The 25296-nt window shown below is 39.8% G+C and overlaps 1 protein-coding gene across 18 annotated transcripts in view; it reads right to left on the reverse strand.

Moving 5' to 3' along the window:
• DGKI (diacylglycerol kinase iota) overlaps positions 1–25296 on the reverse strand; it is a 502019-nt gene that overhangs the window by 189545 nt on the left and 287178 nt on the right. For all 18 annotated transcript variants that reach the window (XM_044946917.2, XM_044946916.2, XM_044946915.2 and 15 more), the window contains 7 exons: positions 25077–25190; positions 23269–23406; positions 19937–20015; positions 14532–14587; positions 13319–13381; positions 9044–9117; positions 6912–7023 (listed from right to left, as the gene is read on the reverse strand). In XM_044946917.2, coding sequence (XP_044802852.2) covers positions 6912–7023; positions 9044–9117; positions 13319–13381; positions 14532–14587; positions 19937–20015; positions 23269–23406; positions 25077–25190 — 636 coding nt within the window. The remainder of the gene's footprint in view (positions 1–6911; positions 7024–9043; positions 9118–13318; positions 13382–14531; positions 14588–19936; positions 20016–23268; positions 23407–25076; positions 25191–25296) is intronic.

Here is a 25296-nt window from a genome sequence, read left to right on the forward strand (position 1 = left end):
TCTCCTTGCTATTCTTTGGAACTCTGCATTCAACTGGGTATATCTTTCCTTTTCTCCTTTGCCTTTCGCTTTTCTTCTTCTTACAGCTATTTGTAAGGCCTCCTCAGACAACCATTTTACCTTTTTGCATTTCTTTTTCTTGGGGATGGTCTTGATCCCTGTCTCCTGTACAATGTCACAAACCCCTGTCCATAGTTCTTCAGGCACTCTATCAGATCCAATCCCTTGAATCTATTTGGCATTACTACTGTATAATAGTAAGGGATTTGATTTAGGTCATACCTGAATTGTCTAGTGGTTTTCCCTACTTTTTCCAATTTAAGTCTGAATTTGGCAATAAGGAGCTCATGATCTGAGCCACAGTCAGCTCCCAGTCTTGTTTTTGCTGATTGTATAGAGCTTCTCCATCTAGAAATAATTACACTTTACAATGTCTGATTATGGTCTGAATGAAATCCAAAAAGGTAACTGGGTTACCGAGCACCCATGAAGAATCATCTTAATTAATAGGAATGCAATTCAACCAGTAAAATGAACTGAATACTTCTGTCTTGAAATGTTCAATTATAAGATAAATAGTCTAAAAGAAATAATCTTTTCTCCCATTCTAGTAATTCTATTTCAAATTTCTCTTAAAGGATCACTCTGAATATTTTATATACACAAAAACAGACATACTTTTACCCAAATAACTACATTGTTCTCTTTATATAATCATCTTACATAGATGCATGTTTTCAAATAATTTACGTTCTCAGAAATGTAATCAATATAATATTGATTACAAATGTAATCAATATAATTTCAAGGAACGTGAAATTTAAGGACTGAAAATAAAGCACTTTAATTATTGAATTAAAAAAAATACACGGTGTCTGCCCTATGGATAAGTACGTGTTAGTCCCTCAGTTGTGTCTGACTCTTTGTGACCCCATGGACTGTAGCCCTCCAGGCTCCTCTGTCCATGAGATTCTCTGGGCAAGAACACTGGAGTGAATTGCCAGTCCCTTCCCCAAGGGATCTTCCCAACCCAGTGATTGAACCCAGGTCTCCTGCTAAAGAATTGCAGGCAGGTTCTTTACCATCTGAGCCACCAGGGAAGCCCATGTTATATGGATAGTAACAACAACAACAATTTGATACTCATATACATCAATAGTAAGTTGTATATGAGTTTTGGGTTGTTGTTTTTGTTGCTCAGTTGCTAAGTCGTATCTGACTCTTTGCAACCCCATGGACTACTGCACGCCAGGCTTCCCTGTCCTTCACTATCTCCTGGAGTTTGCTCAAACTCGTGTCTCTGAGTTGGTGATGCCACCTAACCATCTCATCCTCTGCCACCCCCTTCTCCTCCTATCCTCAATCTTTCTCAGCATCAGGGTCTTTTCCAATGAGTTGACTCTTCACATCAGGTGGCCAAAGTATTGGAGCTCAAGTAACGTTATTTAAATTACATGGGATGTTCAAAACTGTGCAGTTTAATCTACATTTAATAATTTTACAATTTCATGTTCTCTATACCAACTCCTATCTATTCTTTTTCTCCTTTACCTACTCATGACAGGATGGGAGAGATAGATAGAAAGATAAATAAAGATAGAGATAGAATATTAAACACTTTATCCCAACCTAGTGAGTTCTCTGCACATTTGTATATCTTCTTAGATGTCTCACAGGGATTTCAATTTTGACTTACATGAAACAGTTCATTTTTGACACTTTTATCCTTCTTTTATATTTTCTCTCTCATATAATATTGTCACCTTTAATGACCTATGCTGGCCACCCACCCCTTTCTCACCCTCAAGATAAGTTCCTATCCATTCATCAACTCCTTCTGTCTTCATCATCATTTTCTTTACTCAGGCTTTCAGATACTCTCATCTCTTCACCTGGACTTTGGTACCAACTTCCTGATTTGTCCATCTGTCCCCAAAAGTGTAGATTCTCATCACTTTCACACTGAAATCCAGATAACTTTTCTGAGCAACTAATCCAATCCTGTCTCATGTCATCAGTTGCAAACTCCCCAAAACAGTTAAAACAACAAATTAAAAAAATATATATCTAACTCTTTCTGCCCTTCATTCACCATCTGCATCACCACCCTGAGCCAACACTGGTCCTCCTGGTTTCCATGTTCTCTTAAACTGATGCCTCTATGAGTGTGGCCACTTGGCAATCTCACCCAAAAAGACTCCAATCTGTAAACATGGTTCTTTCTATCCTCATTCCACATCCCTTTCCCCCAGAACTTATTGTCTCAGTCTGTGACTGCTCGTTTCCTTCCTCACCTCCCTCCCAACACTGGACTGTGGGCACCCTGAGGACACTGCTTTTTTATTGGTTCATTTTGTACCTGTTTTATCTAGCAAGTGTCACTTATGGATTCAATAAGTATTTGTGATTTCAACAACTATTCAATAAATATTTATGAGTGACACTAAATGAATGAAAGCAGTGAGATATTTTAAATAAATATTGCCTAGCATTTACAAAATCCCTATTAATTAGAGACCAGGTTTGATCCCTGGGTTGGGAAGATCCCCTGGAGAAGGAAATGGCAACCCACTCCAGTATCCTTGCCTGGAAAATCTCATGGACAGAGGAGCCTGATGGGCTGCAGTCCATGGGGTCACAAAGAGTCGGGCATGACTGAGTGACTAACACTAACTAACTAACTAACAAATCCATACCATATTTCCCCAGTTTTGCATGGCCTTTAATGATCCAACCTCAGAAGTTACACAGCATCAATTCCACTGTACTCTATTCGCCAAGTATTTGTAAGCCCACGTAGAGTCAAGGGGAGGTTATACAGACTTCAACCCTTGATGGGAGAAATCCTCCAAACCTGGTGCCAGTTTAAACCCACAGTCACCGAAGGACACTAGTGAACTAAATTACTTTGAAAATATATGAATAAAAGACTTGCTTGTCCTGCTTCTCTGAGACAAACTGTATAACTAAGTAATCAAAGAGTGTGTGCTCAGTCATCTCTAACTCTTGCGACCCCACGAACTGGAGACTGCTAGGCTCTTCTGTCCGTGGAATGTTTCAGGCAAGAATACTGGAGCAGGTTGCCATCTCCTACTCCAGGAGATCTTCCTGACCCAAGGATTGAACTCACATTTCTTGTGTCACCTTTATTAGCGGGAGGATTCTTTACCACTCTGCCACCTGGGAAACCCCAAAAGTTGGGGCACATGGCTTAGCTGCTTGGAGGCACGTGAGATCGTCCCAGATTAGGGATCAAATCTGTGTCTCCTGCATTGACAGGCAGATTCCTAACCACTGAGCCACTATGGAAGCCCCAACCAAGCAGCAGGTGTAGGAAAAACTTCTCCTTATAGAAACATCCCAGTTAACAAATGAAGAAAAGAGTCAGAATATCACTGCTGTGCAATCCCTGATGATTCCTAGATCCTGACACTGATCATCAAAGACTATTATTGAGAGGGAGAGAGAGAGAGAGAACCAGACATTACATACCCTCCTTTGGAAAAATAAAACATTACTTACAAAAGAGATTTGGAGAAATATGTGTCTGATGAATCTATATCCAACTATCAACTTAGCAAAAACAGGTAAAAGAGAACAGCACATTATTTAGACTCTGTGGACATTATCAGCACAGTTCTGACTCAGGGAAACTTCACAGGACAAACAGCCTGGACTCTTTAATAGATAAATGAAAAAAAAAAAAGACAGAGACGGGTGCTACAAAGACTTAAGAGTCATAACAACTAATCACCATGAATGTACTTTATTTGAATCCTGATGCAAATGAACAGAACAAGAGAAAACAGATGACATCTGCAAGACAATTATAAATTGAGCACTGAATAGATATTTAGTAATATTAAGATGCTATTGTTTTTAAGATGGTATGATTGTATTCATAAAAGGAAGTCTTCTTTTTTAAAAAACATATTCAGAGATACTTATGGGTAAAATTATATAATGTCTTAGATTTAGTTCAAAATAATGTAAGAGAGGAGACCATAGTTGGAGACAGAAATAAGATTGCACATGAATTGGTAATAGGTTAAGTGACACCTGCCAATGCAGGAGACATAAAAGACATGGGTTTGATTCCTGGGTTGGGAAGAGCCCCTGGAGAAGGGCATGGCAACCCACTCCAGTATTCTTGCCTGGAGAATCCCGTGGGCAGAGGAGCTTGGAGGGCTACAGTCCGTATGGTCGCAGAGTCGGACCCAGCTGAAGCGACTTTGCACACACGTGTGTGTGAGGCTTGGTGACAGTGAATGAGAGTTCAACGTGCTGTCAGTTTCTCCAGTGAACTTTTTCCGTAACAAATATTTATTTTGCAAACACACTTTACTGATGCCCCAAAGTCAAAACTCCTGGGTAAATTCTCCAGTGCACTTTGTGATATCACCCCTGCCTGCCTCTCCAGGACCATCTGCATCACTTTCGCTTTTCACCTCTTTTTAAGCTACATAAAAATGACTGTAGTCTGCACAGAAGACTGTGCTCTCTCAGACTACCAAGTGTCTGTACATTTCCCTTTTTCAAGACTGCCAAGTCCTATTCTTCTTCACCTGGCAAAATTCATTCATCTGTCACATTTCCTATTGCCAATTACAAGTCTCAGGTTCTCTGCTGTGGACTGGCGATACACTAGACTGATGGATACCAGTCAGCTGCCATTCCCACACGACACTCCACCCCTTCCCTGCCCTCTTCTCTGCCCTGTGAAACTGACCCCGTTAGACCTTGTAATGGCTGGAGAGCAAGAACTGTACTGATGTCTCCAGCTCTCTCCCTGACAGGCTGGCACAGGATGACTGCTTTCACTTAGCAAACACTACTCCTACCAGGTGGTCCTTCCTAAGTCATTCTTTTTCTGGTACAGCTGACTGCTTCCTTGCCTTTGCATCTTCAGCTCAGGAATACCCCACCATCCATCGTCACTTCTCATAAACCTAGTGCACTACTTGTAAGAGTCCATCCATTAAATTCTCCTCTAATTACCCAGTTTCACTCTGCCTTCTCCTTCTTGTTCAGACTTTAATTATACAACTGTAAGGAGAAGGCAATGGCACCCCACTCCAGTACTCTTGCCTGGAAAATCCCATGGACGGAGGAGCCTGGTAGGCTGCAGTCCATGGGGTCGCTAAGAGTCGGACACGACTGAGCAACTTGACTTTCACTTTTCACTTTCCTGCATTGGAGAAGGAAATGGCAACCCACTCCAGTGTTCTTGCCTGGAGAATCCCAGGGACGGGGAGAGCCGTGGGCTGCCGTCTATGGGGTCGCATAGAGTCGGAAACGACTGAAGCGACTTAGCAACAGCAACAGCAAGCAGAAACAACCCAAACCAAAGAAAGACTTCTAAACAGAATCTAACACAGATATAGACTGAAAAGTTATATAAGAGGAAGAGGTAAAGCACATTTGAGATAGGCAGCACATGCAATGGTCCTGTGGTGCAAAGAAGCAAAGGATGTCCAGTGCTATAGTTGACTTGAGAAGCAACAAGCTAGAAAGCACAGAGGGCAGTGGTAAAGGATAGAGATTTGGAAAGAAACTCAATTTTGCAGTAAAGATTTAGTTTGTGATCTTGAGAGCAATGGGAAAGTGTCTCATATTCTCCCTGCCCTCGTAGGCCTATGTAAGGGATCATCTTCCTTTAGCCATTCCTTGACAGCCTTCTACAGCACAGCCAGGACTAGGAAACTCTCATGGCAAAAAATTCAAATCATGTTCACTGGATTAGTGAATAAATGAATGAGCAAAATAACACACGACCAGGTTTGTGACTTTCTTGGGCACCTCCAAACATTCTTCCTTGTACATACCCTAACTGGACTTATTCTTATTTGCTCTTGGCTGAGTCTTTATCTATAATTAACATAAAGACTTTGGAAAGAAAGAGTTACATATGAGCTATGTATGATCTTGAAAATTAGATCATTCCCAGACCAATCTTTTACACTTAATGACCATTTCATTCTAGACACATCAAATGTAATGAGCAACATCACCATCTCAGGAGATGGACATTCTTTTCATAATCACAAGAGTTTATTCTGTTAAATCTCACCAATTCAAGGTGATGGAGGAAAAGTCACTTGAAATCCATGAGATGGATGAAAGAGAGAGTTGTTTTAGGTTGTTTAGAACAAGAAATACAACCTTCTAGCCTTGGGTTATAACAGCACGAACTAAGTGCTAAGAAGCTTTATTTTCATTTGCTTTACAAACTGATGGTATGGCTGACCTATATCTGATAAAATGATATGCAAAATTTTTAATTAATTTCTTTATCATTCAATAATAAGTTAAAACACAAGGCTAAAACCTGCTTGCGATTGACCTTATTCTATACATTTACTTATCTAATGCCAGGAACCAAAATTAAAGTGCAAGGTGATCTCAAAACTGGCAAGTGTATATTCATTAATGTCATGAGAAGTCTTTCTATATTCAGATATTCTATGATAATGTAGATGCCCATCTTATGCTTAAGTGGGTAAAATGGAGATGAATGCAAATGACCATGTTCTTTTTTATCTAAACTTGAGTCCTCCATGAACCAACAAAGTATCAAACAGCAAGATTTCTACATCAATGTTGGGATATGTTTGTGGCATAATGTTATGTAATTAACATAAAAACTTTGCATTTCATTCCAATAGAAAATATCAGGAAAAGTAACAAATAATATTCATTTACCTTTGAAGTTCAAACAAATAGGCATCAACTTTTTTTAGTGACACAAAGAATGACTTTTTGCTTTTGGCTTCCCCTAGCAACTCTACATTGCATACAGTTTATAAGTTGATAAGCCAGGAGACAACATTATACCAAAATCTTGTAAAATGAATCAACTCTCATTGTGACTAAAACATAGTTTACTTCAATAAAACAGATGTATTGCTCACCAAAGATGCCATGGTGAATCCAATGACTTCAATATAACCATCATCATGACGCTGAGGTTCAAAGTCATGGTGATCTCCTGGGTTCCCCCAGGGCATTGTGCCAGCACAATATCTGCAAGAGAAGAGTAAAGTCAGAACTAGAGTGTGTGCCAGTCTTCTCGTGATCACCATCAGGTAATAATTTATAGTTTGATCTGATGTTGATTTCACAAAAGAATGGCTTTCTACTCTTGGTTCATGTCTCCCAATAGAAAAGAAAATGGGTTTATCCCCTTCCCCTCCAAGTATCAATTTATGAAAACGGGTCAAAATTTGACAACAAAAGCATCCCATGGTGTCCAACTTTCTACTAATTCATTATCAACTTTTTAAGTTTTTATTGGAGTATAGTTGTCTTACAATGTCGTGTTCGTTTCTACTGCACAGCAAAGAGAATCAGCTATAGTATACATCCATCCCCTCTTTTTTTCCCTTGGACTTCAAAGAGATCAAACCAGTCAATCCTAAAGAAAATCAATCCTGAATACTCATTAAAAGGACTGATGCTGAAGCTCCAATACTTGGGCCACCTGATGGGAAGAGACGACTCATTAGAAAAGACCCTGATTCTGGGAAAGATTGAGGGCAGGAGGAGAAAGGGACCACAGAGGACGAGATGGTTGGATGGCATCACTGATTCAATGGACATGAGTTTGAGCAAGCTCTTGGAGATGGTGAAGGACAGGGAAGTCTGTGTGCTGCAGTCTGTGGGGTCACAAAGAGTCAGACATGACTGAGTGATGAACAACAGCAGCAATCCCCTCTTTTTTAGACTTTATTCCCATTTAGGTCACCACCAAGCTTTAAGTAGAGTCTCCCCTGTGGCATACAGTAGATTCTCATTAGTTATCTATTTTATACATAGTATCAATAGTGTGTGTGTGTGTGTGTCTTACTCTATAATTCACATAGGCCTACTTTCTATGACATCCCATGAGTTATCAATAGGTGGTGTCAGAATTTGGTCTTGGAGGGAGACATACACATGCCAGTAAGAGAGGAAAAGAGAATCAATCTGGGTAAGTATCAGCAGTAAATACATAATTAAGACAATGAGTACCCCAGGATGAGGAGGGGGACAGTAACTGAAGATAGAGGAGTGGAAAAGGGATGAGACAAAGATGTGAGATCAGAAAGGGAAGGGGAAGTCAGGGAAACTGAAAAGTAGAATAAACCAAGTCCAGACGGGAGATGGGAAGGAGCAAGAAGAAGAATAAGGAGAAGAAAAGAAAATTAAAGCAAGCTAACAAATAATGTTTCCTGAGAATCTAGGCCCCCTACTTCAACGACTAAGATGAAAATACTTCTGGAATAGGTTGTAAGGGGCTAAACTGAGCACGGCCAAAAGTCATCAGGAGACTATGCTTTCCCAGACATAGATTTACATACACTTCTCATTTCAACCAAATTCAGTCTAAATATAACTTATTTGTGGATTTTTGTGTCTGAGTTGTCTGGTTTGCAAATAACAAAGAGTCAGGGATCCATCCCTTTCAAATCTTGGCTTGGGAGCCTAGAATCTAAATTTAAGACCACTGAGAAATGTGCTTATTTTGAGACTAGTTAATCTTAAATACCCCTTTCTCCTGAGGTATATAATAGCACCAAAGAAAGCTGACATTCTGGCTAGAAAATGCTGCTCTAATTGATCCTATTTTTTCAAAGCAATCATCTGGCAACGATTTTGAATGAATTCCATGCTGAAATCAGGCTGGAAGGTTTCCTAATAGCTTTTGGGAAACTAAGAACACGTATTTATGCAAGTCCATCATTCCTGGGGAGGGTGACAGGGTGGGGGGGTCTGTAATTGAGAATTACATTAAAATGTCTCGGTCCACAGGGCTGCCTGGGCTTCTTAAGCATGTGTAAGTATACTCCATGCATGCTATACCACATACATGAAAAAATACCATAGAGAACAGTAAACAAAGCAAGTAGGAGAGAAAATGATCAGGCCTGGAGACTCTTAATAAGTCATTAAAGTAACTAATTTTCACCGCTTGTACCTGGAAATTTTCCATCATGAAAACAGAGAACCTCAGGTCAAACAGAGTTCACGTCAAACCAAGGAAGACAATAAGAACAGGGCTTACCTGGGTATATTTAAAAATACTATACACTGGAACTTCAGTTCCTGGATCTTTGGGGTAAGATCAGTCCCATCACACTGCAACAATCAGAGCAGAAAAAGCAAGGGTTTTGAAGCAGGTGCTAGTCTACAAGCCAACTTAGCCGACAAGGGCAGGTACCAAAGTCTCACCCTTGTCCTTGTCTGTTGCTGACGTGGATGGCCATTACTGTGACTGAAAATTTATTCTAACTTTCCCAGCTCCAGAGTTCAGGGCTTGGTTTTGCTTTGACTTCATGTAAAAACAAAGCTGCCATTTGACCAAAATGTTTTTCTCTGGTCTCAGAATCCAAGGAACTCTCATTATTCTTAATCTTGGAATGTGATTAGATACTTAGGCTTGTCGTATCAACATTAAAAGATTTAGGTAGGTAAGTAGGTTTAGTCGCTAAGTCGTGTCTGACTTTTGCGACCCTATGGACTGTAGCCCACTAGGCTCCTCTGTCCATGGGATTTCCCAGGCAAGAATACTGAAGTGGGTTGCCATTTTCTTCTCCAGGAGATCTTCCTGACCCAGGGATCGAACCCCGGTCTCCTGCATTGCAGGCAGACTCTTTACCAACTGAGCCACCAGGGATTGCAAGATATTGAATATAGTTCCCTGTGTTATGCAGTAAATCCTTAAAAGATTTATGAACACTTAACAAAAGGACAAAGCCTCAAGATGAGGCAGTAGTAATCTCTACCACCATCATCTGATTCAAAAATAGTCATGCATATGACCATTTATTTTCCCTGATTTTTGAGATAATTTGTCTTTTGAAAATGTTCAATGTAATATTTTGAAAGAAGTTAGTAAGGAATATACCCTGCATTTTTTTTTTTCCCCTAACTATCTATTATAAATTAGCATATCTCCATTAGTGATTTACTCTTATCAGTGTAATCTCTTATAGACTGCAACTGGTCTTCTGAGATGAACCATTTCATTGGTTCTGGATGTGACTATGGGTTTCAAGGGCCTCAGGTTGGCTTGGCCTCAATACCTTTGTGTGTGGTTTCCCTGACCCGCTTGGGGCTTCCCTGGTGGCTCAGATGGTAAAGAATCTGCCTGCAATGCAGGAGACCTGGGTTCAAGCCCTGGGTCAGAAAGATCCTCTGGAGAGGGGAATGGCTACCCACTCCAGTATTCTTGCTTGGCGATCTCCATGGACAGAGCCGCCTGGCGGGCTACAGTCCATGGGTCGTAGAGTCAGACATGACTGAGCGACCAGCACTTTCACTTTGCCTGACTGGTTAGTGCTTTCCTCAAGAGCATCCTCTGACTGCTCAAGGAAGAGGCTTTTCGTTTCCCTTTCTCATTTCCCACTGGTGACAAACGCCAAAAGAGGAGCACTCTGGTCAGGACTCTAGGCCTCTTGATGTCAAAGGTATAAAGCCTGGTTTTTATCTGCTCTCCTCACACCCTCATCCAGAATGTACCCCACCCCCACCCCCCGTCTTCTCCTTGGGAGACAGGGTTAAAGCATTCCCAGGATCCTTGCAAATTTCTGAAGGTTTCTTCAGAGGGACTTGCAATCCAGGTTACGATGATTCTGCTAGCCATCAAGGTTGTTTCATTCTCCTCCTCCCAGATGATCTTAACACAGACTAGTTTTCATGAACATTCTCAAAAACTGTTTCTGGGAAATCTTATAATCCTAAACAAGCAAAGTATTCTCAAATGTTATTTAGATTGGAATGAAGTTCTAGACATTGATCGAAGGTGTTTTCACAACACTTTCAAAATCTTAAACACACATAAGGTCTCCCAATTTAAGGACTTGAGTTGATAGATGGCTCTACCAGTGAAGAAAAAATGTAGATGTTTTAAATGATCAAAACTGAGTGTTGTAAGCAACTAAAACTTTCAAAAAAAAAAAAAAAAACCACAGCATGTGATATCTTAATAGTATGCAAAGCAGCACTGTTGCATTACAGCAAAAATCCTATACTTATATATTACTTTATTTAGAACAGAATTATTTTTTTTTAATTTTCTACTTTTTCCACCTGAAAAAAACATAGTGATTCTAGAAACTCAGCAAATTCTATGAAGATGCACGCCTTACAATATTTTACAAAATTTTCCTATATATTATTGCATTTAAACTTCACAACTCTTTAGGACTGCAGTTTTCAATTTTCTCCCTACTTCAAACACACAAAGGAAAATATTTCCAAACAAAAAAATCTTCCTGTGTACAAGCTCCCATGTGGATGAATTGAAACAAGAACACATGTGCAGTAGAACAAAAGAAGGATGCATGCAGGGTTTTGTTACTATCCTCTGGGGGGGTGTGTGTGTGTGTGTGTGTGTGTAGTATTTGTGCACATATTTTGTATTTCTGTGAGATTAGATTATTAACTATTACATCAGAAACACTGACTTCACCCCGTGGCAAAGATAAGATAGTCTGCTGTTATGTGTACATCTATTTGCTCTGAATTCCCATCTTTTCAGTCTCACTCTCAGTGATGTAATTGTAGAAACACCCTTGTATATTTCTGTGTCATAGCACAATGGTAATTGTTGTTTCAAATGCATGTGCTTTTAGTCATATAGACAAACCTGAATCCCAATTGTTAAGACTTAGTTTCTACTGTTTTTTTTTTTCTCTTCATAAATAAAAGATGATTACACAGAACAATCCACCTGGAATATTATACCTACTGGCTGATATCATACCTTTTCTAAGTTTCCGGCTGCCACTTTGGCCTCTCTGCAGGCTTTTTTTAATCCCTGTTCTATGGCCACCCATGCCTGAGAAATTTCTCAACAGGAAGACTGCCAGATGGGGGAGAAAAACTCTCCAGTGGTGTGGAGACACACGGAGTTTAATTTCCACCCAGCTGATTTAGACAGTGAACACCATTCAGTATAGTCAGTGCCCTCCACTCACTGGCTCTCCAGGCAGGTGCTACAATGTTCCCAATAATGCAAAAAAATACTGGGACAAGAAGGAAAGTTTAATTTTGGCTATTTGCAGGCCCCCACAGAAGAAACAGGTTAAGTCTCAGGAAAGGTTGCTGCTACTTAAATAACCATCGTTTTATCAAAACTAAGATCGTCACAGTTTAATGGACTATGTCTCTTTCTCGTATCTAGATTTAAAAATGCAATATTCCAGTTTTCAAGAGTTGCTACAACTAAAGGATACTATCTTTTCATTAGTATTTTATGAGAACTGAAACATATGAAAGTGATGCCACAGGCTGTTAGTGGTAATGTCTTTGTTTCAAATGATTTAGGAGATTTGTGTCTCCTATATGGTTTATTGGTGTCAAGAAAATTGAATATTTATCTTAGGCTCCTCTGCATTCCTCTATAAATCCATCAGTTTAAGGTCATATATTTTTCTCTATTTGTATGTATACCTTTTATCCTACCCCCTTCTGTCACAAATGCTATTCTTTATCCATTCCACAATAAATCCAAGCATTGCTGTATCCCCATTTCTTTTTCCTCATCTGTATATTTTTCTATTTCATGTTTCACTTTACTTATACAGGTATGTGCAACAAAATCATGCTCATTCCCTCTTTCAAGGAAACACTTTATCTTCCTTAATAATTAATGATATGCTATTTTAAAATACATCTCTTAGAGAAAAAATGACTTCCCATCTCCCTTGCCTCCAAGATGAGTATCCCCCAACTTGGGATAGAGATTCAGAAGTAAACAGCAGCCAAAAAAACTCGTAAGTGGTATGACCAGGCTAGAGAGTAAGTGACCACAAAATACTAAAATCAAAGTATTTTTCTAAAATGAAGACTCTTCAAAAAAAAAATAATAAATAAAATAAAATGAAGACTCTTCAGATAGCCTGGGAATAAAGCTAGTTGTTTGGTGAACATCTATTTCTACTTCAAGACCCAGCTCAACATCCTTGCTTTGATGACTTCCCTGACTACACCAGGGGAAGTTTGCATTTCTCCTTTTGCGCCATCAGCATATGACACGAACAGTCGCATAGCAACATTTATTCTATTGTTCTACCATGAGTTAGGTGCCCTTCAGCATGACCAAACCATGAGTTTTTTCAGGAGCAAAATCCATCCATCTTATTTAACTTCATCCTCTGTTCAGTGCCCAACACATAACTGAATGCTCCTGAATGTTGGCTGAACACACCACACTCAGTTCAGTTTAAGTTCTATGCAGCCCGCTGATTGAGTACATAAACTGGTATTTGGGGTTTACGTTAGGGACATGATATTTACATTCAAAGGGAAATGAGTCAACACGTGCAATACTTACGACAACTTTAACATGTTTGGATAAATCTCTAGAGCTTCTCTGTAGGAAATCAGAAAAAGCTGCCTATACCACAAGGAAAGAAAGAAAAAAAATGCTTCATTACACAGTTATGCCAAAGCCCTGCTTCTGTGATAGATAGGTCCTAGGAATTCTGAGTTATGCAAAAATACAAAATGTAAAACAAATTCTCTAGAGTAAAGTAGTGCAGAGGCTGTCAAGTTGAAATCTTTCTCTTTGTTTTCAAAATGTAACTTATCATAAAATTTAAGATAGCAGTAGGAGAGAGAAAATATAGGTAATTTCAAGGGTCAGTTTGGAGATCTGACAGCCTTTCCTGACCTTCCTGTTCATCCAGTAGATGCTGATAAAATCTTTAACTCTCCACTGAGACTGTCTTGTTTCGCCTCTTTTTTACTTTAATCCCCTCTATCCAGTGGTATAAACTTAAGCACACTTTAAAAATTAGTATTTTGGAGGCCCTCTTTTTTTTTTTTTTCTTTCTAGCCATTCACATCCAGGGATGTCCCTGAGAAGAAGTAAAAAGAAGAGTGCCCCTTTATTTCATTTATGCTTCCATGAAAAAACTCTCCATGGTCTCTTAATTTTGCATCCAAATGTCAATGCATAGGATACATACCCTTATGAAAACTACATTCTTACCCAAGACTTGCCATACATCTTTCAGTCTACCTAATTTTCCAGTTCTCTAGCTTGACTTTGATGTTTGCTTTTCACACCACTTCTTGACTATCATTCCCACTCAGCGTCAGGGCTTTAAAGTTCAAAGATAATGAACTCTCTGCCAACCGACTTAAGAAATATACCCTTACTTTTATTCTTCAACCAACACATTAAGCATTAACTCTATATAAACATAGGGCTTGCCGGGTGGTACAGTGGTAGAAAATCTGCCTGCAATGCAGGAGACCTGGGTTCGATCCCTGGGTTGGGAATATTCCCCTGGAGAAGGAAATAGCAACCTATTCCAGTATTCTTGCCTGAAGAATCCCATGGACAGAGGAGCCTGGCAGGCTACAGTCCATGAGGTCACAAAGAGTTGGACATGACTGAACACACACACACATACATAGACACACATGTAAACATCTGTGATGTGTATGTAATTATTAGCATAGTATATTAGCATCTCTATTACCATCAGTAAATTAGTATAAATCACATGTAATCATTAAAAAATGAAATGTATACTTACCCCTGCATAGAACATTTTATTTCGAAAACGACTGTTGAATTTCTCTGGATTTGCTTCTGTGAAAGGGAAAAGGTGGTTTTGTTACACAGACTGCATTAGAAGTAGTGAGTTAGATTAGCTCCTCCATGTTCTCTCTGTCCCTCCCCATCCCAAGGAACCAACAGCTTCATTATCGTGTTTCCTTCAGTTATAGGCAGTTGGCACAATAGCCCAGGGATACAAAATGTAGCCCCAAACTGTCATCAGTGGCAATATCAACTGAGACATGCAAATTATTAGGCTCTACCCTAATCCTACTGAATTAGAATGTCTGGGGGCTGGGGTCTGGTCTAGGAATCTGGTTTAACAAGTTCTCCAGGTGATTCCCATGCACATTAAAGGCTGAGACACTCTGGACTCTATTCAAAATAGAGGAGCAGCGACAGAAGAAAGAGGGAAGGGAGAAGGGAGAGGGTCCATTGTCTGCTTTGACCTCCATGGAGCACAGCTTCCATAAATGATGTATGCAGCTCAAATTTAATATAGGGAATTTGGATAAAAATCAATGAAGAATTTGCTGTCAAGTTTGCAAGAACTCCTAACTACCATCTACACTCTTGTTTGTGACAGGCCTCGAAAAACCATTTGATTTAGCAAAGATATGTAAATATTATATATATATATATATATATGTATATATGTATATGTATATATGTATATCTATGCAGCTTCCAGATGGCTCAGTGGTAAAGAATCTTCTTGCCAATGCAGGAGATGCAGTTTGATCCTGAGGTTGGGAAGATCCCCTGGAGAAAGAAATGACAACCCACTCCAGCATTCTTGACTGGGAAATCCCTCCTCCCAGAGGAGCCTGGGAGGCTATAGTCCATGCAGTTGCAAAGAGTCAGACACAGGTGAGCACGCACATATAGACAGATATAGATACATACAGATGACCTGCAGAATGGACTCAGGGCAAAAGACAGCAAAGGCTCTGACTAAGAATGGCTTAATTTTGTGTTTGTTCCTGGATGTTATATAGGCTGAAGACCATAAATAGATTAAACAAGAATCTTCATCAGAGAATGTTCACATGAATTCAAGGGATGATAAATCCCTAAATGAAATACTATCTCCTTACACTCTTTCTGATAAAATTCCAAGACATTCCAAAGGAACCCACTGTCAATGTTCGTCTTCTGCTATTTTGTTCATTTGTTATCCTTTTTTAGGAATAGCTCTTTCTCCAAGTCATTTCTCATCAGACAGCTGACTGACTTGCTGAAAGTGTCCAAATCCCAACCCTGTATTTGAATGGCAAGCATGACACCAAATGGCAAAGTTCACAGAAACCAAAATTTCACCTACAATAGCCTGCCTTCTGGCCCCTATAATTCACATCCTTCACATGTGAAAAACACATTCACTTCCTCCCAGGTCCCAAAAGGTCTCATTCCCATTACAGCATCAACTCAAAATCCAAAGACCTCATCTAAATCTCATTAGTTCAAACTTGCCAAATCTCATCATCTAAATCATCTAAATGATTTGGCTCTGAATGTAATCCATTTATAATGATGACGAAACCCTGGGTATAATCCATTCCATTATTTTAACATATTAATCCCATCTTTGTGTATAGCACAATAACATATGTGCCATTAGAATGGAATCCAAAACTCTACTTTTATCTGTAATTGGTCTTGCCCATTAGGGAGATATTAGCAAATATAAGTTTAACGCTAGGTTTGTAAAAGCCAATAAGCAATTTGAACGCCATATAATTCATGTGTGCGTGCTAAGTTGCTTCAGCCGTGTCCAACTCTTTGTGACCCCATGGACTGGAGCCCACCAGGCTCCTTTGTCCATGGGATTCTCCAGGCAAGAATACTGGAGTGGATTGCCATGCCCTCCTCCAGGGACTCTCCCCAATCCCATGTCTCTTACCTCTCCTGCATTGCCAGGCAGGTTCTTTACCACTAATGCCACCCAGGAAGCCCATATAACTCATACATCTTCCAAATTATCTGCATTGGATATTAACCCAATCTTAAGACATCAGTTATGTATACATAAATGACTTCAAAATCTATGCCTAGAGTGACAGTATCACCTTCAGTTAAAATTCTATGTGTTATAAAAATCTTTTCTTTCAAAGTCACTGCACCTTAAGGACAAATATTTTTACCAGCATTATCTTCATTTTTCTAACACCATGGCAAAAATCTTTCACTCTGTATTAACTTGTCATCTAACCCACCTTTATCACAAGCTCCTTTGTCCCTCTGTATTTTTCTTTCCTGTCTGAAATGCCCTTACCCATTTCACTTCTTGTCTACATCACATTCCTTCTTTATTTCCCACCATATTCCCTCCTACCCTTTCTGGAAACTTTCCCCTGATACTTTTCTTCTGTCAACAATCCCCACCAAACTCCCATACTACTCACTGCCTATACATCCTCCCCTTACTATATACTCCCTCTACTTTTATTTGTCTTTTATATATGAGCCTATTCTCCAATTTAACATTCCATTCCTATAGCAGACATTTGAGACCGCCACTGGACTTGGCACAGGAGGATAAAAATAAGAGAGTCTTTTGCCCTTGTGTTGTTTAAAGAGGGCAGACAGATCTGAAAATGAAAATGAAAAATGTCACTCTGTATATGCCATAAAAAGATGTCTATATAAGATGACTCCACGGACTGTAGCCCGCCAGGCTCCTCCGTCCATGGAATTTTCCAGGCAAGAATACTGGAGTGGGTTGCCATTTCCTTCTCCATATAAGATAAAATGGGGGTGGCAGGGGAGAGTGGGGTCCACACACAGAGAAAATCAAAAGTGTTCCAGAGGCAAGTACACTTGAATCTAGAATGATGAGTAGATGTCACACTGAGGTTCACGATGGAAAAGAAGGTTACAGATAGAGAAGCTTGGACAGGGTTTCTCAAAGGCCAACTGTGCCTGAGTCTCACCACCTGGGCAAGAGCCTGGCAGTGTGTCCTTTGCAGCGATGGTGAGGGTGAAATTTAGCAGTCCACTGAAAATAACACCTTTTCCAAGAAATCTGTCAGTTCACCATATGAATCATGAAACATTCATAATCCTTTGAAACATGCTGATCTGCATGCCTCTTTATATTCAGAGAAAATAGCAAATCCTAAATCAAATTTAAATACTGCCTCTTCAGGAGTCATAATTGTATTTCCTTGACCTTGTAGTATAAGGTTCAAATCCTCTGAATAATAAGCAATTTCAATGAGGGTATGACTCGAGTGTCCAATCTCAGACTAAAAGTTTGATGTGTTTAATATCCTTCATGTCCCCCAAAGATGACTATCTAATTTACATAGATGGCCAAGTGAGACCTAGCTTTGCTACCTGATAACCATAATCATTGTTACCATGACTATATAATAGTGGACTAGAATATTTTCAGTGTACTTCCTCAAGTACTGTCATAATGCAATAGTGTAAAGTACTGGCAAGATTCCAACCGACAATTAAATGACCAATCCTATTAAATCTCTGAATTTTGTTCCAAATGTTCTGTTACCAACAGTTCAGCCAGACATGGCTTAGCCACTTTGAGAAGAATAAAACAGCGTCCATTTTCCTATCAAATAAAGTATACCTTCTTCTTTTCAAAATCACTTTTTAAAATTTATTTTTTGGCTGCACCACACAGCATGTTGGATCTGACTTCCTTGACCAGGGATCAAACCCACATCCTCTGCACTGGAAGCATGGAGTCTTAACCACTGGCCCAGCCGGGAAGTCCAATATACTTTCTTTTTGATCAAATTATTCAAAGGTTTGCATTATTTACATACAAAGTGAATCAAAATGTTCAGCCTTTCTTTACTGCTTATTTTCTTTTCTACTGGTAATTCTAAAAGCATTTACACAGAAAACACCAATAATAAACTGTCTCAAAACGAATGTCATTTTAATTGTTCCTTCTAAAAGAAATACAATACAGATAGTAATAAAAGTCTGCAACTTTCCCATGTCAATTTGATGGGCTATTTCATATCTATGCCAAAAACTTTTTGCAATTGAATTTTTTAGGATTCTGCTTAGTGAGATTTGTATTTATTACCCAGTCCATGTAAATGGATTGGCATTATTCCCAATTTATTGTATGTTTTGACTAACATCTAGTAGGTTATTCTATGCAAGGTTATTTTTTTTGGAATGGCTCTCATGAGGCTTTGAATCACTCTGCAAGTATCGGATGCAAATGATACAGCTTTGTCATGAAGTCACAGTCCCTGAGCAGCTGCATTAGAGAACAGTTTGGAGTCTCAACTGTGGTTTGCATGGCTTCCAGCCACTATCTATCAACAAAAATAAGTACATATGACCCTAATGAAAATGAAGCCTCACTTTCTTCCTCCTCCTCCTGCAGTGGAGCTTGAGATTTCTTGACTATCCAAGTAAAAACATGGGAAAACCCCAAATAAACAGAAAACAGCCAAAAAAAAAAAAAAAGAAATTAGCCTGATGGGCTTCCCTGGTGATTCATTGGTAAAGAATCCACCTGCCAATGCAGGAGACACTGGTTCGATTCCTGATCTGGGAAGATCCGACATGTCACAGAGCAACTAAGCCCGTGCACAACTATTGACCTTGTTCTCTAGAGCCTAGGAGCCGTAACGACTGAGCCCAGGTGCCACAGCTATTGAAGTCCACATACCCTAGAGCCCGTGCTAGGCAACAAGAGAGGCCACCGCAACGAGAACCCCCTCACACCGCAACTAGACGGTAGCCCTGGCTCACCTCAACTAGAGAAAAGCCTGTGGAGCGATGGAGGTCCAGCATAGCCAAAAATAAATTATATTAAAAGAAGAGCTTGAGTAATTATACCTTTCATCATTAATAATGATTTCTTTTTTGCTTAATGCAAAAAAGATGGACTAACAGATTCTAAAAAGTCCACACCTCTGGTATAGACACATCAGCCAATCTGTTTCAACATTTCGTGTATATTTATTGTGTACCGCCATCTCTAGATCCTCTCCATGAACATGGTATTCATTACTCTCAGTCAGCATCAATCCTCCCTGACCAGCTCTTTAGTCACTGTTCTTCCTCTTTTTTTTTTTTTTTTTTAAATCACTTCTTGGTCGTTCACTGACTTTAGTTTCTAGTCAAACCTAAAGATTGGCAGTCCTGAGTCCTGGAGCACACATCCGGTCCTGATCTTTACTGTCTTTGAGACCCTAAACAATGAGGCCTCGGGGTAACATCTGTAATAAGCTTCTATCTTACTGAGCTCCCAGGGTCACCATGAAAGTTCAAATGGAGAAACAGCAGTAAGCACATGGCGGGCGCTTAAGTGATATGCAAGCAAAAGGGGACACGCAAAACACCCGCTGGAAACTTCCTCCCTGGGAGACGGAAACGGGACGCTGTCCTCACCTCTGGATTCGTGGAACTCCAATGTGACGTGCGCATCGAATCCGAGGCTGAAGTAGTTATTGAAAACATTCAGAGGAAGCTGCAATGATGAACAAAGGCAGAGGTAAAGTTGAAAGCCAGACACCTGTCTGTGGGGCAAGTCCCGGGGAGAAAGACCAGTCACAACCCAACGCAGGGGTGTCTACATAGAAGGAACAAGGGATTTTTGAATTAATTCTTTAGGGAAAGCTCAACTCATAGGATACTCCCAAGAATTTTAAATAGTTTAGGAAACAAGAGACACAACACAAATTATTAAATGAGAATCATTCTTGTGGATATTATAACACGAGAATCTTAAGGGCTGAGGGATGCACATTTGTAACAGTTACAAAGGATGATTCACTAAACAAACTCTGCAAATAAATTTAATTGTAAGGATCACATCTAACCTTCTTAATCAGTGGATGCACATTTTTTGAAGAACTTATGGTCAGCAAATTAATATTGCAACTGAAAATAAATACAATTTACCCTTATTTTCTAAAAATCTATTTATTTTTGACAAAAGTCATGTAAGCAATAAGCCAGTGGGAGCCATTTAACTATTCTCAACCTAGAGAAAAACTAAAAGCTAGTTAAGACAGTAGCACTGACATAAACACACTACCATGTGCGAAACAAATAGCCAGTGGGAAGTTGCTGTAGCACAGGGAGCTCAGCTCGGTGCTCTGTGACGACCTAGGGGTGGGATGGGATGGGAGGGAGGGGACACATGTCTACTTATGGCTGATTCACACTGTTGTACAGCAGAAACCAACACAACATCATAAAGCAATTATCCTCCAGTTAGAAATAAAATATATGTGTGTGTGTATTTATTAGTATTCAGATTTTTATTTACTCTATTAACTCTTAGATCTTTAATAGGACCATGAAATATGCAAACACAAACACACAGAAATATACATAAGCCTCAGCTTTCCTTGCCAGAGTCCTCTGGGTCCCTGGCTGTTACTGCAAGTTGAGTAAAGGGGAGAACAAACTATGTAGTCTGAAGTCCTGCATTAAAACTACAAAGCTGACATGATCTGAAGGCCTTTGGTTTAAGGTGAGAACAATTAGGAAAGCATGTGGGAAATGCTAGAAGGCATATGGTAATTCTTCCACTTTTTCTTCTGCAACTCAGATTGGAAGGTAAATGTTAAAGTAAACAGAGGGGAAACATTATCTCAGCCTGGATGATGTTTCCAGATAATGATCAGGTTTATCCTCCAGAGAGAAATGCACTCCTCTTCTATTAGAAATAAGTGTTTATCCTCAAGATTTCAAAAATTACTGGGTTTCCTATGCCCCTTGATCAGTAAGATTTTTCTCTTTGACTAGAGCAATAATCTTGTCGCAGTAAGAGAAAAACGAAATGAGAGGAAGAGTCAGAAAGAGAGCAAGAGAGAGATTATTAATAATACAGAAACACAGAGATTGAAATAAAGGATGAACCCATCCATGGAAGGCTGACTCAGAGCATGTACTGATTCAGAGGTCAGCTCAGCCCTTAGAAGTGGTTACAAGTGACTGGAGAAGGGAGAGAAACTAAACGCACAGAGCAATGCCAAAACATGTCTCACTCTCCTGGCTTCACATTTGAGAATATCCAGTTCCTGCACTTAAACGAAAATACAAGTCCTTAGGAATGACAGCAAGGGTTGGTGATCCTGCCAAAAGCACAGATATGTTCATTTCTACCATTTATGTTCTTTTGGCTACAATTCTAACCCATGTCTCAGCATCCACTGATAACGTAGGAGAACATCTGGTCACCATACTCTAAATAACATTACAATTTAATCTGTTTTAAGAGTTCTTATTCATATTTTCCAGGAAAAATTGCCCCAATTTCCTACACATCTCCTTACAAATCCACTTTTGAAACCCTTTAATTATCTGGATTAATGTCCCCAGGCTGCATCAAGAAGCCTTTCCATTTCTTAAGCTGTTGGGAAGAGAATTAAATAGAGATTGCTATTGAGGGCCTAACCATTCCAAGTTGAGTGGGGATAGGACCTTAACATTTCCATATGGCACATTTCTTTGTACTTTAGCTGTTTTATGCCCAGTTTCTATAAGTCAAATATATTACAAAGAAGTATTATATCCCAAGACGATACTTGCTTAAACAACACTGTGACCTTACGAACTCAAGGTCAACTGAGCAATCATGATAACTACGAAAAACCTTAGTTTCTGGATCATAGTTTAGGTGGAAAACACTATGAAGGTAAGACAAAACACGTTTTAACCAATTTTAGTCAAATAAGTAACTTGAGCTTCTACCACAACTGGTGAGGATCTTGATGCTCATCAATAAAGGTGCATTTGTTGTTGTTCAGTCAGTAAGTTGTATCTGACTCTTTTGCGACCCCATGGACTGTAGCCCACCATGCTCCTTTGTTCATGGGATTTCCCAGGCAAGAACACTGGAGTGGGTTGCCATTTCCTTCTCCAAGGAAAGGTGCACTGGTTTGGTCTAAAATGATACTGGATTCAAAGGCACCATGAAATCCTGGCTTCATGATCCAATAGAGCAGGGATGCTACACAGATGCTGGGCCTTCACCCTATATCTACTTAATCAGAATCTCTGGGAACAGGGCCTTGTGATCTGCATTTCAGAGGCACACTGCCTGGAGTTTCTTACACAACAAAAATGTGAAAACACTATCACGAAAGAAAAAGGCAAAGTAATAGAAAACAAGTAGCTACTCAAAAACCTATCAGATTTATATGAAATTGAAGCCAGAACTTAAAACTGAATTTTCCCCTGAAGCTCTACAGTAGCATTTTTATAATTATATCCCTTGGTTTGTGAGATACAAGTTTAATCACTGAAGGAAAAACGCTAAGTCAAACATTTATTTAGGTGTATCTTCGCATCCCAAACAAGTGATGAAATTGGAATTTTTGCTATCAGATCAGAAATCTCAGATGGTATCTTTCTATTGAAAGACCCTGTGCCTAATGTTTTCAGGCCATATGACTTTTATTTTTTTAAATCTTCTCATAGTTTTAAGACTTTGCAATGAATCTGAAAGATTAGAAAACTGATATATTTCTTTCTGGTGTGGAATTTGAGGACAGAGAATAGCTCCCTGCGCTACAGAAGCACTTAGAAAATCTTGATCTTTAGAAGTCTATGGGGCAGAATCACTGGATAGCATTATTCTCACAGCCCTAGTAGCCATAACCTCTATAGGAGGTAATCAGACATAACCCTCTGGCCAGGAATGTATTTCCTGTGGCTCAGGCAGAAAATACTCCAGGGTTCCCTTTCTGCAGAAGGGAAAACTCTCTAACCTTACACACGCCATCTTCCAGCTCTTCAGGAGGCAAGTCTGGGTTTCTTTCCACGTGGAGATTCCAGCGATCCAGCTGTACAATCGTCCCATCTTCTACTTGGCAAAGGATCTTAGAAACAGGCTCATCAGTGTAGCCCTAAGGAATCAAAGAACGAACACACTGCTGTCTGGAATAGTGGACAGTACAGCTAAAGGTATTGAGAGTTCATGCCAGGTGGAGACCTTCTGCTACAGCTCTCTCTTTATTTTGCAATTAACAAGGCTGAGAGTAAACTGTTTTCCTTGAGATATTTAGAATTTAAGACAATAGTCACGGGTACTGTGCACAGAAATACTCTCTCTAGTTGGTTTGAGCAGAAGAGTGACTTCTGTCAGCAACCAAAAAGTAAAGTCAATGGCAGTTATTTGAGAGCCATGCTGGATGGCTGTTTCTATCAGAGTGAAAACAGATTTCCCCATGTCTCGCTCTAGAGAAATTTGGAGGATACACAGAACAAGTGTATGTGGAGGAGCAGGAAAATAATCAAGCAACATCTGCTAGGTGATTTCTCATATTCCATTTCACTCACCTCTCCCTGACCTTGTCCTAAGACACCATCCCTTTCAGGATCTAAGGCAAGTCCGACTGATGAACAGCCCTGCTAGGGAGCTATCTACTTACTCCTTGAACATACACGACTGATGGCATGATTATTAAGGATGATCAAGTCACTGATTTAGATAAGAGGAACTAATACTGATAAATACATTAGCTGCTTCATGAGAATATATTATTTATACTATGCTTACTTAAAATTGAAAAAAGACCTCTGGGAAATTAATTCACCCCAGGCCAAATAAATATCTGCTAATATCCTGACATAATTATCACACATGGGAGGTTAATACACCCAAAAGCCAGATTAACACCTGCTAATATCTGAAGATAATTTTCATCGAGCCCAGCTCAGGCAATAATTTCCTATGAGCAGTTAAAAAGCCAGTCAGGCAGCATATGTTAGCATATTATGCTTTCTTATTTTCCTAATACTGTAAAAAATATTAATGATGATAATAATAGTTTTTAAATGACTGTTGTTGCTGTTTAGTCACTAAGTCAAGTCCGACCCTTTGCAATCCCACAGACTGTAGCCCACCAGCCTCCTCTGTCCGTGGATTTACCAGGCAAGAACCCTGGAGTTGGTTTGCTATTTCCTTCTCCAGGGGATCTTCCTGACCCAGGGATCAAACCCACATCTCCTGTATTGCAGGAGGATTCTTTACCACTGAGGCACCTGGGAAGCCCCTTTTAAATGGCTGGTTAGTGGCAGATAAACTACTTTCAACAAGCCTGCCTGTAGTTGACTCCAGGGTGAAAAGGAAAATTGGTTACCTGTATAGCCAAAAGCCTGATGACATTGACCAGAAAACTAAATGCTCAAACAAAGCCATGACTCTTCCAAAGTAAGAATCAGAAATCTGAACCAGATGCATCAGGGCAGGACTAGGGGTCAGGAGCAATTTGAGTCTCTGTAATTGCTTAATATGAGGACCAACCCACCCCCTGGATACCTGTGACTACTGTCTTTTCGTGGATACCTCAGACCCAAACCTGTGTACTAAAACCCATTTTTAAAAATAAAACTTCCTCTTCTCTAGCTGACTATAGATCTAAACTGAAGATAAAACCATGGTTCACGGGGACCTTGATTCTCAACTCTAACTTGTTCCTTGAACAAGAGGAGCACATGTGCCGCCACTGGAGCCTCTGTGGATTCGGGGACTCCACTGCTTGATGACGTGGGCAGCCCCTGAGAACATGCTTACCCCTCCCCAGTTGAGAGTCCGAGCCAGGTCATTCCCAGTCCCCAGAGGAAGGACCCCGACGGGAGGCTGAGGGCTCAGCTGCAGTTCATCCAGAATGGAGAGGATCCAGCCCACCTACAGACATTTGGGGGCCAGAAGAGAGAGAAGAAAGATAAATAAGTTACAAAGAAGACAACCTGAGAATAGGAGGCTTTAAAAGGGCAAAACAGAATAGGCATAT

Source organism: Bubalus bubalis, chromosome 8, assembly GCF_019923935.1.
Source record: "Bubalus bubalis isolate 160015118507 breed Murrah chromosome 8, NDDB_SH_1, whole genome shotgun sequence".
Classification (NCBI taxonomy): Eukaryota; Metazoa; Chordata; class Mammalia; order Artiodactyla; family Bovidae; genus Bubalus; species Bubalus bubalis.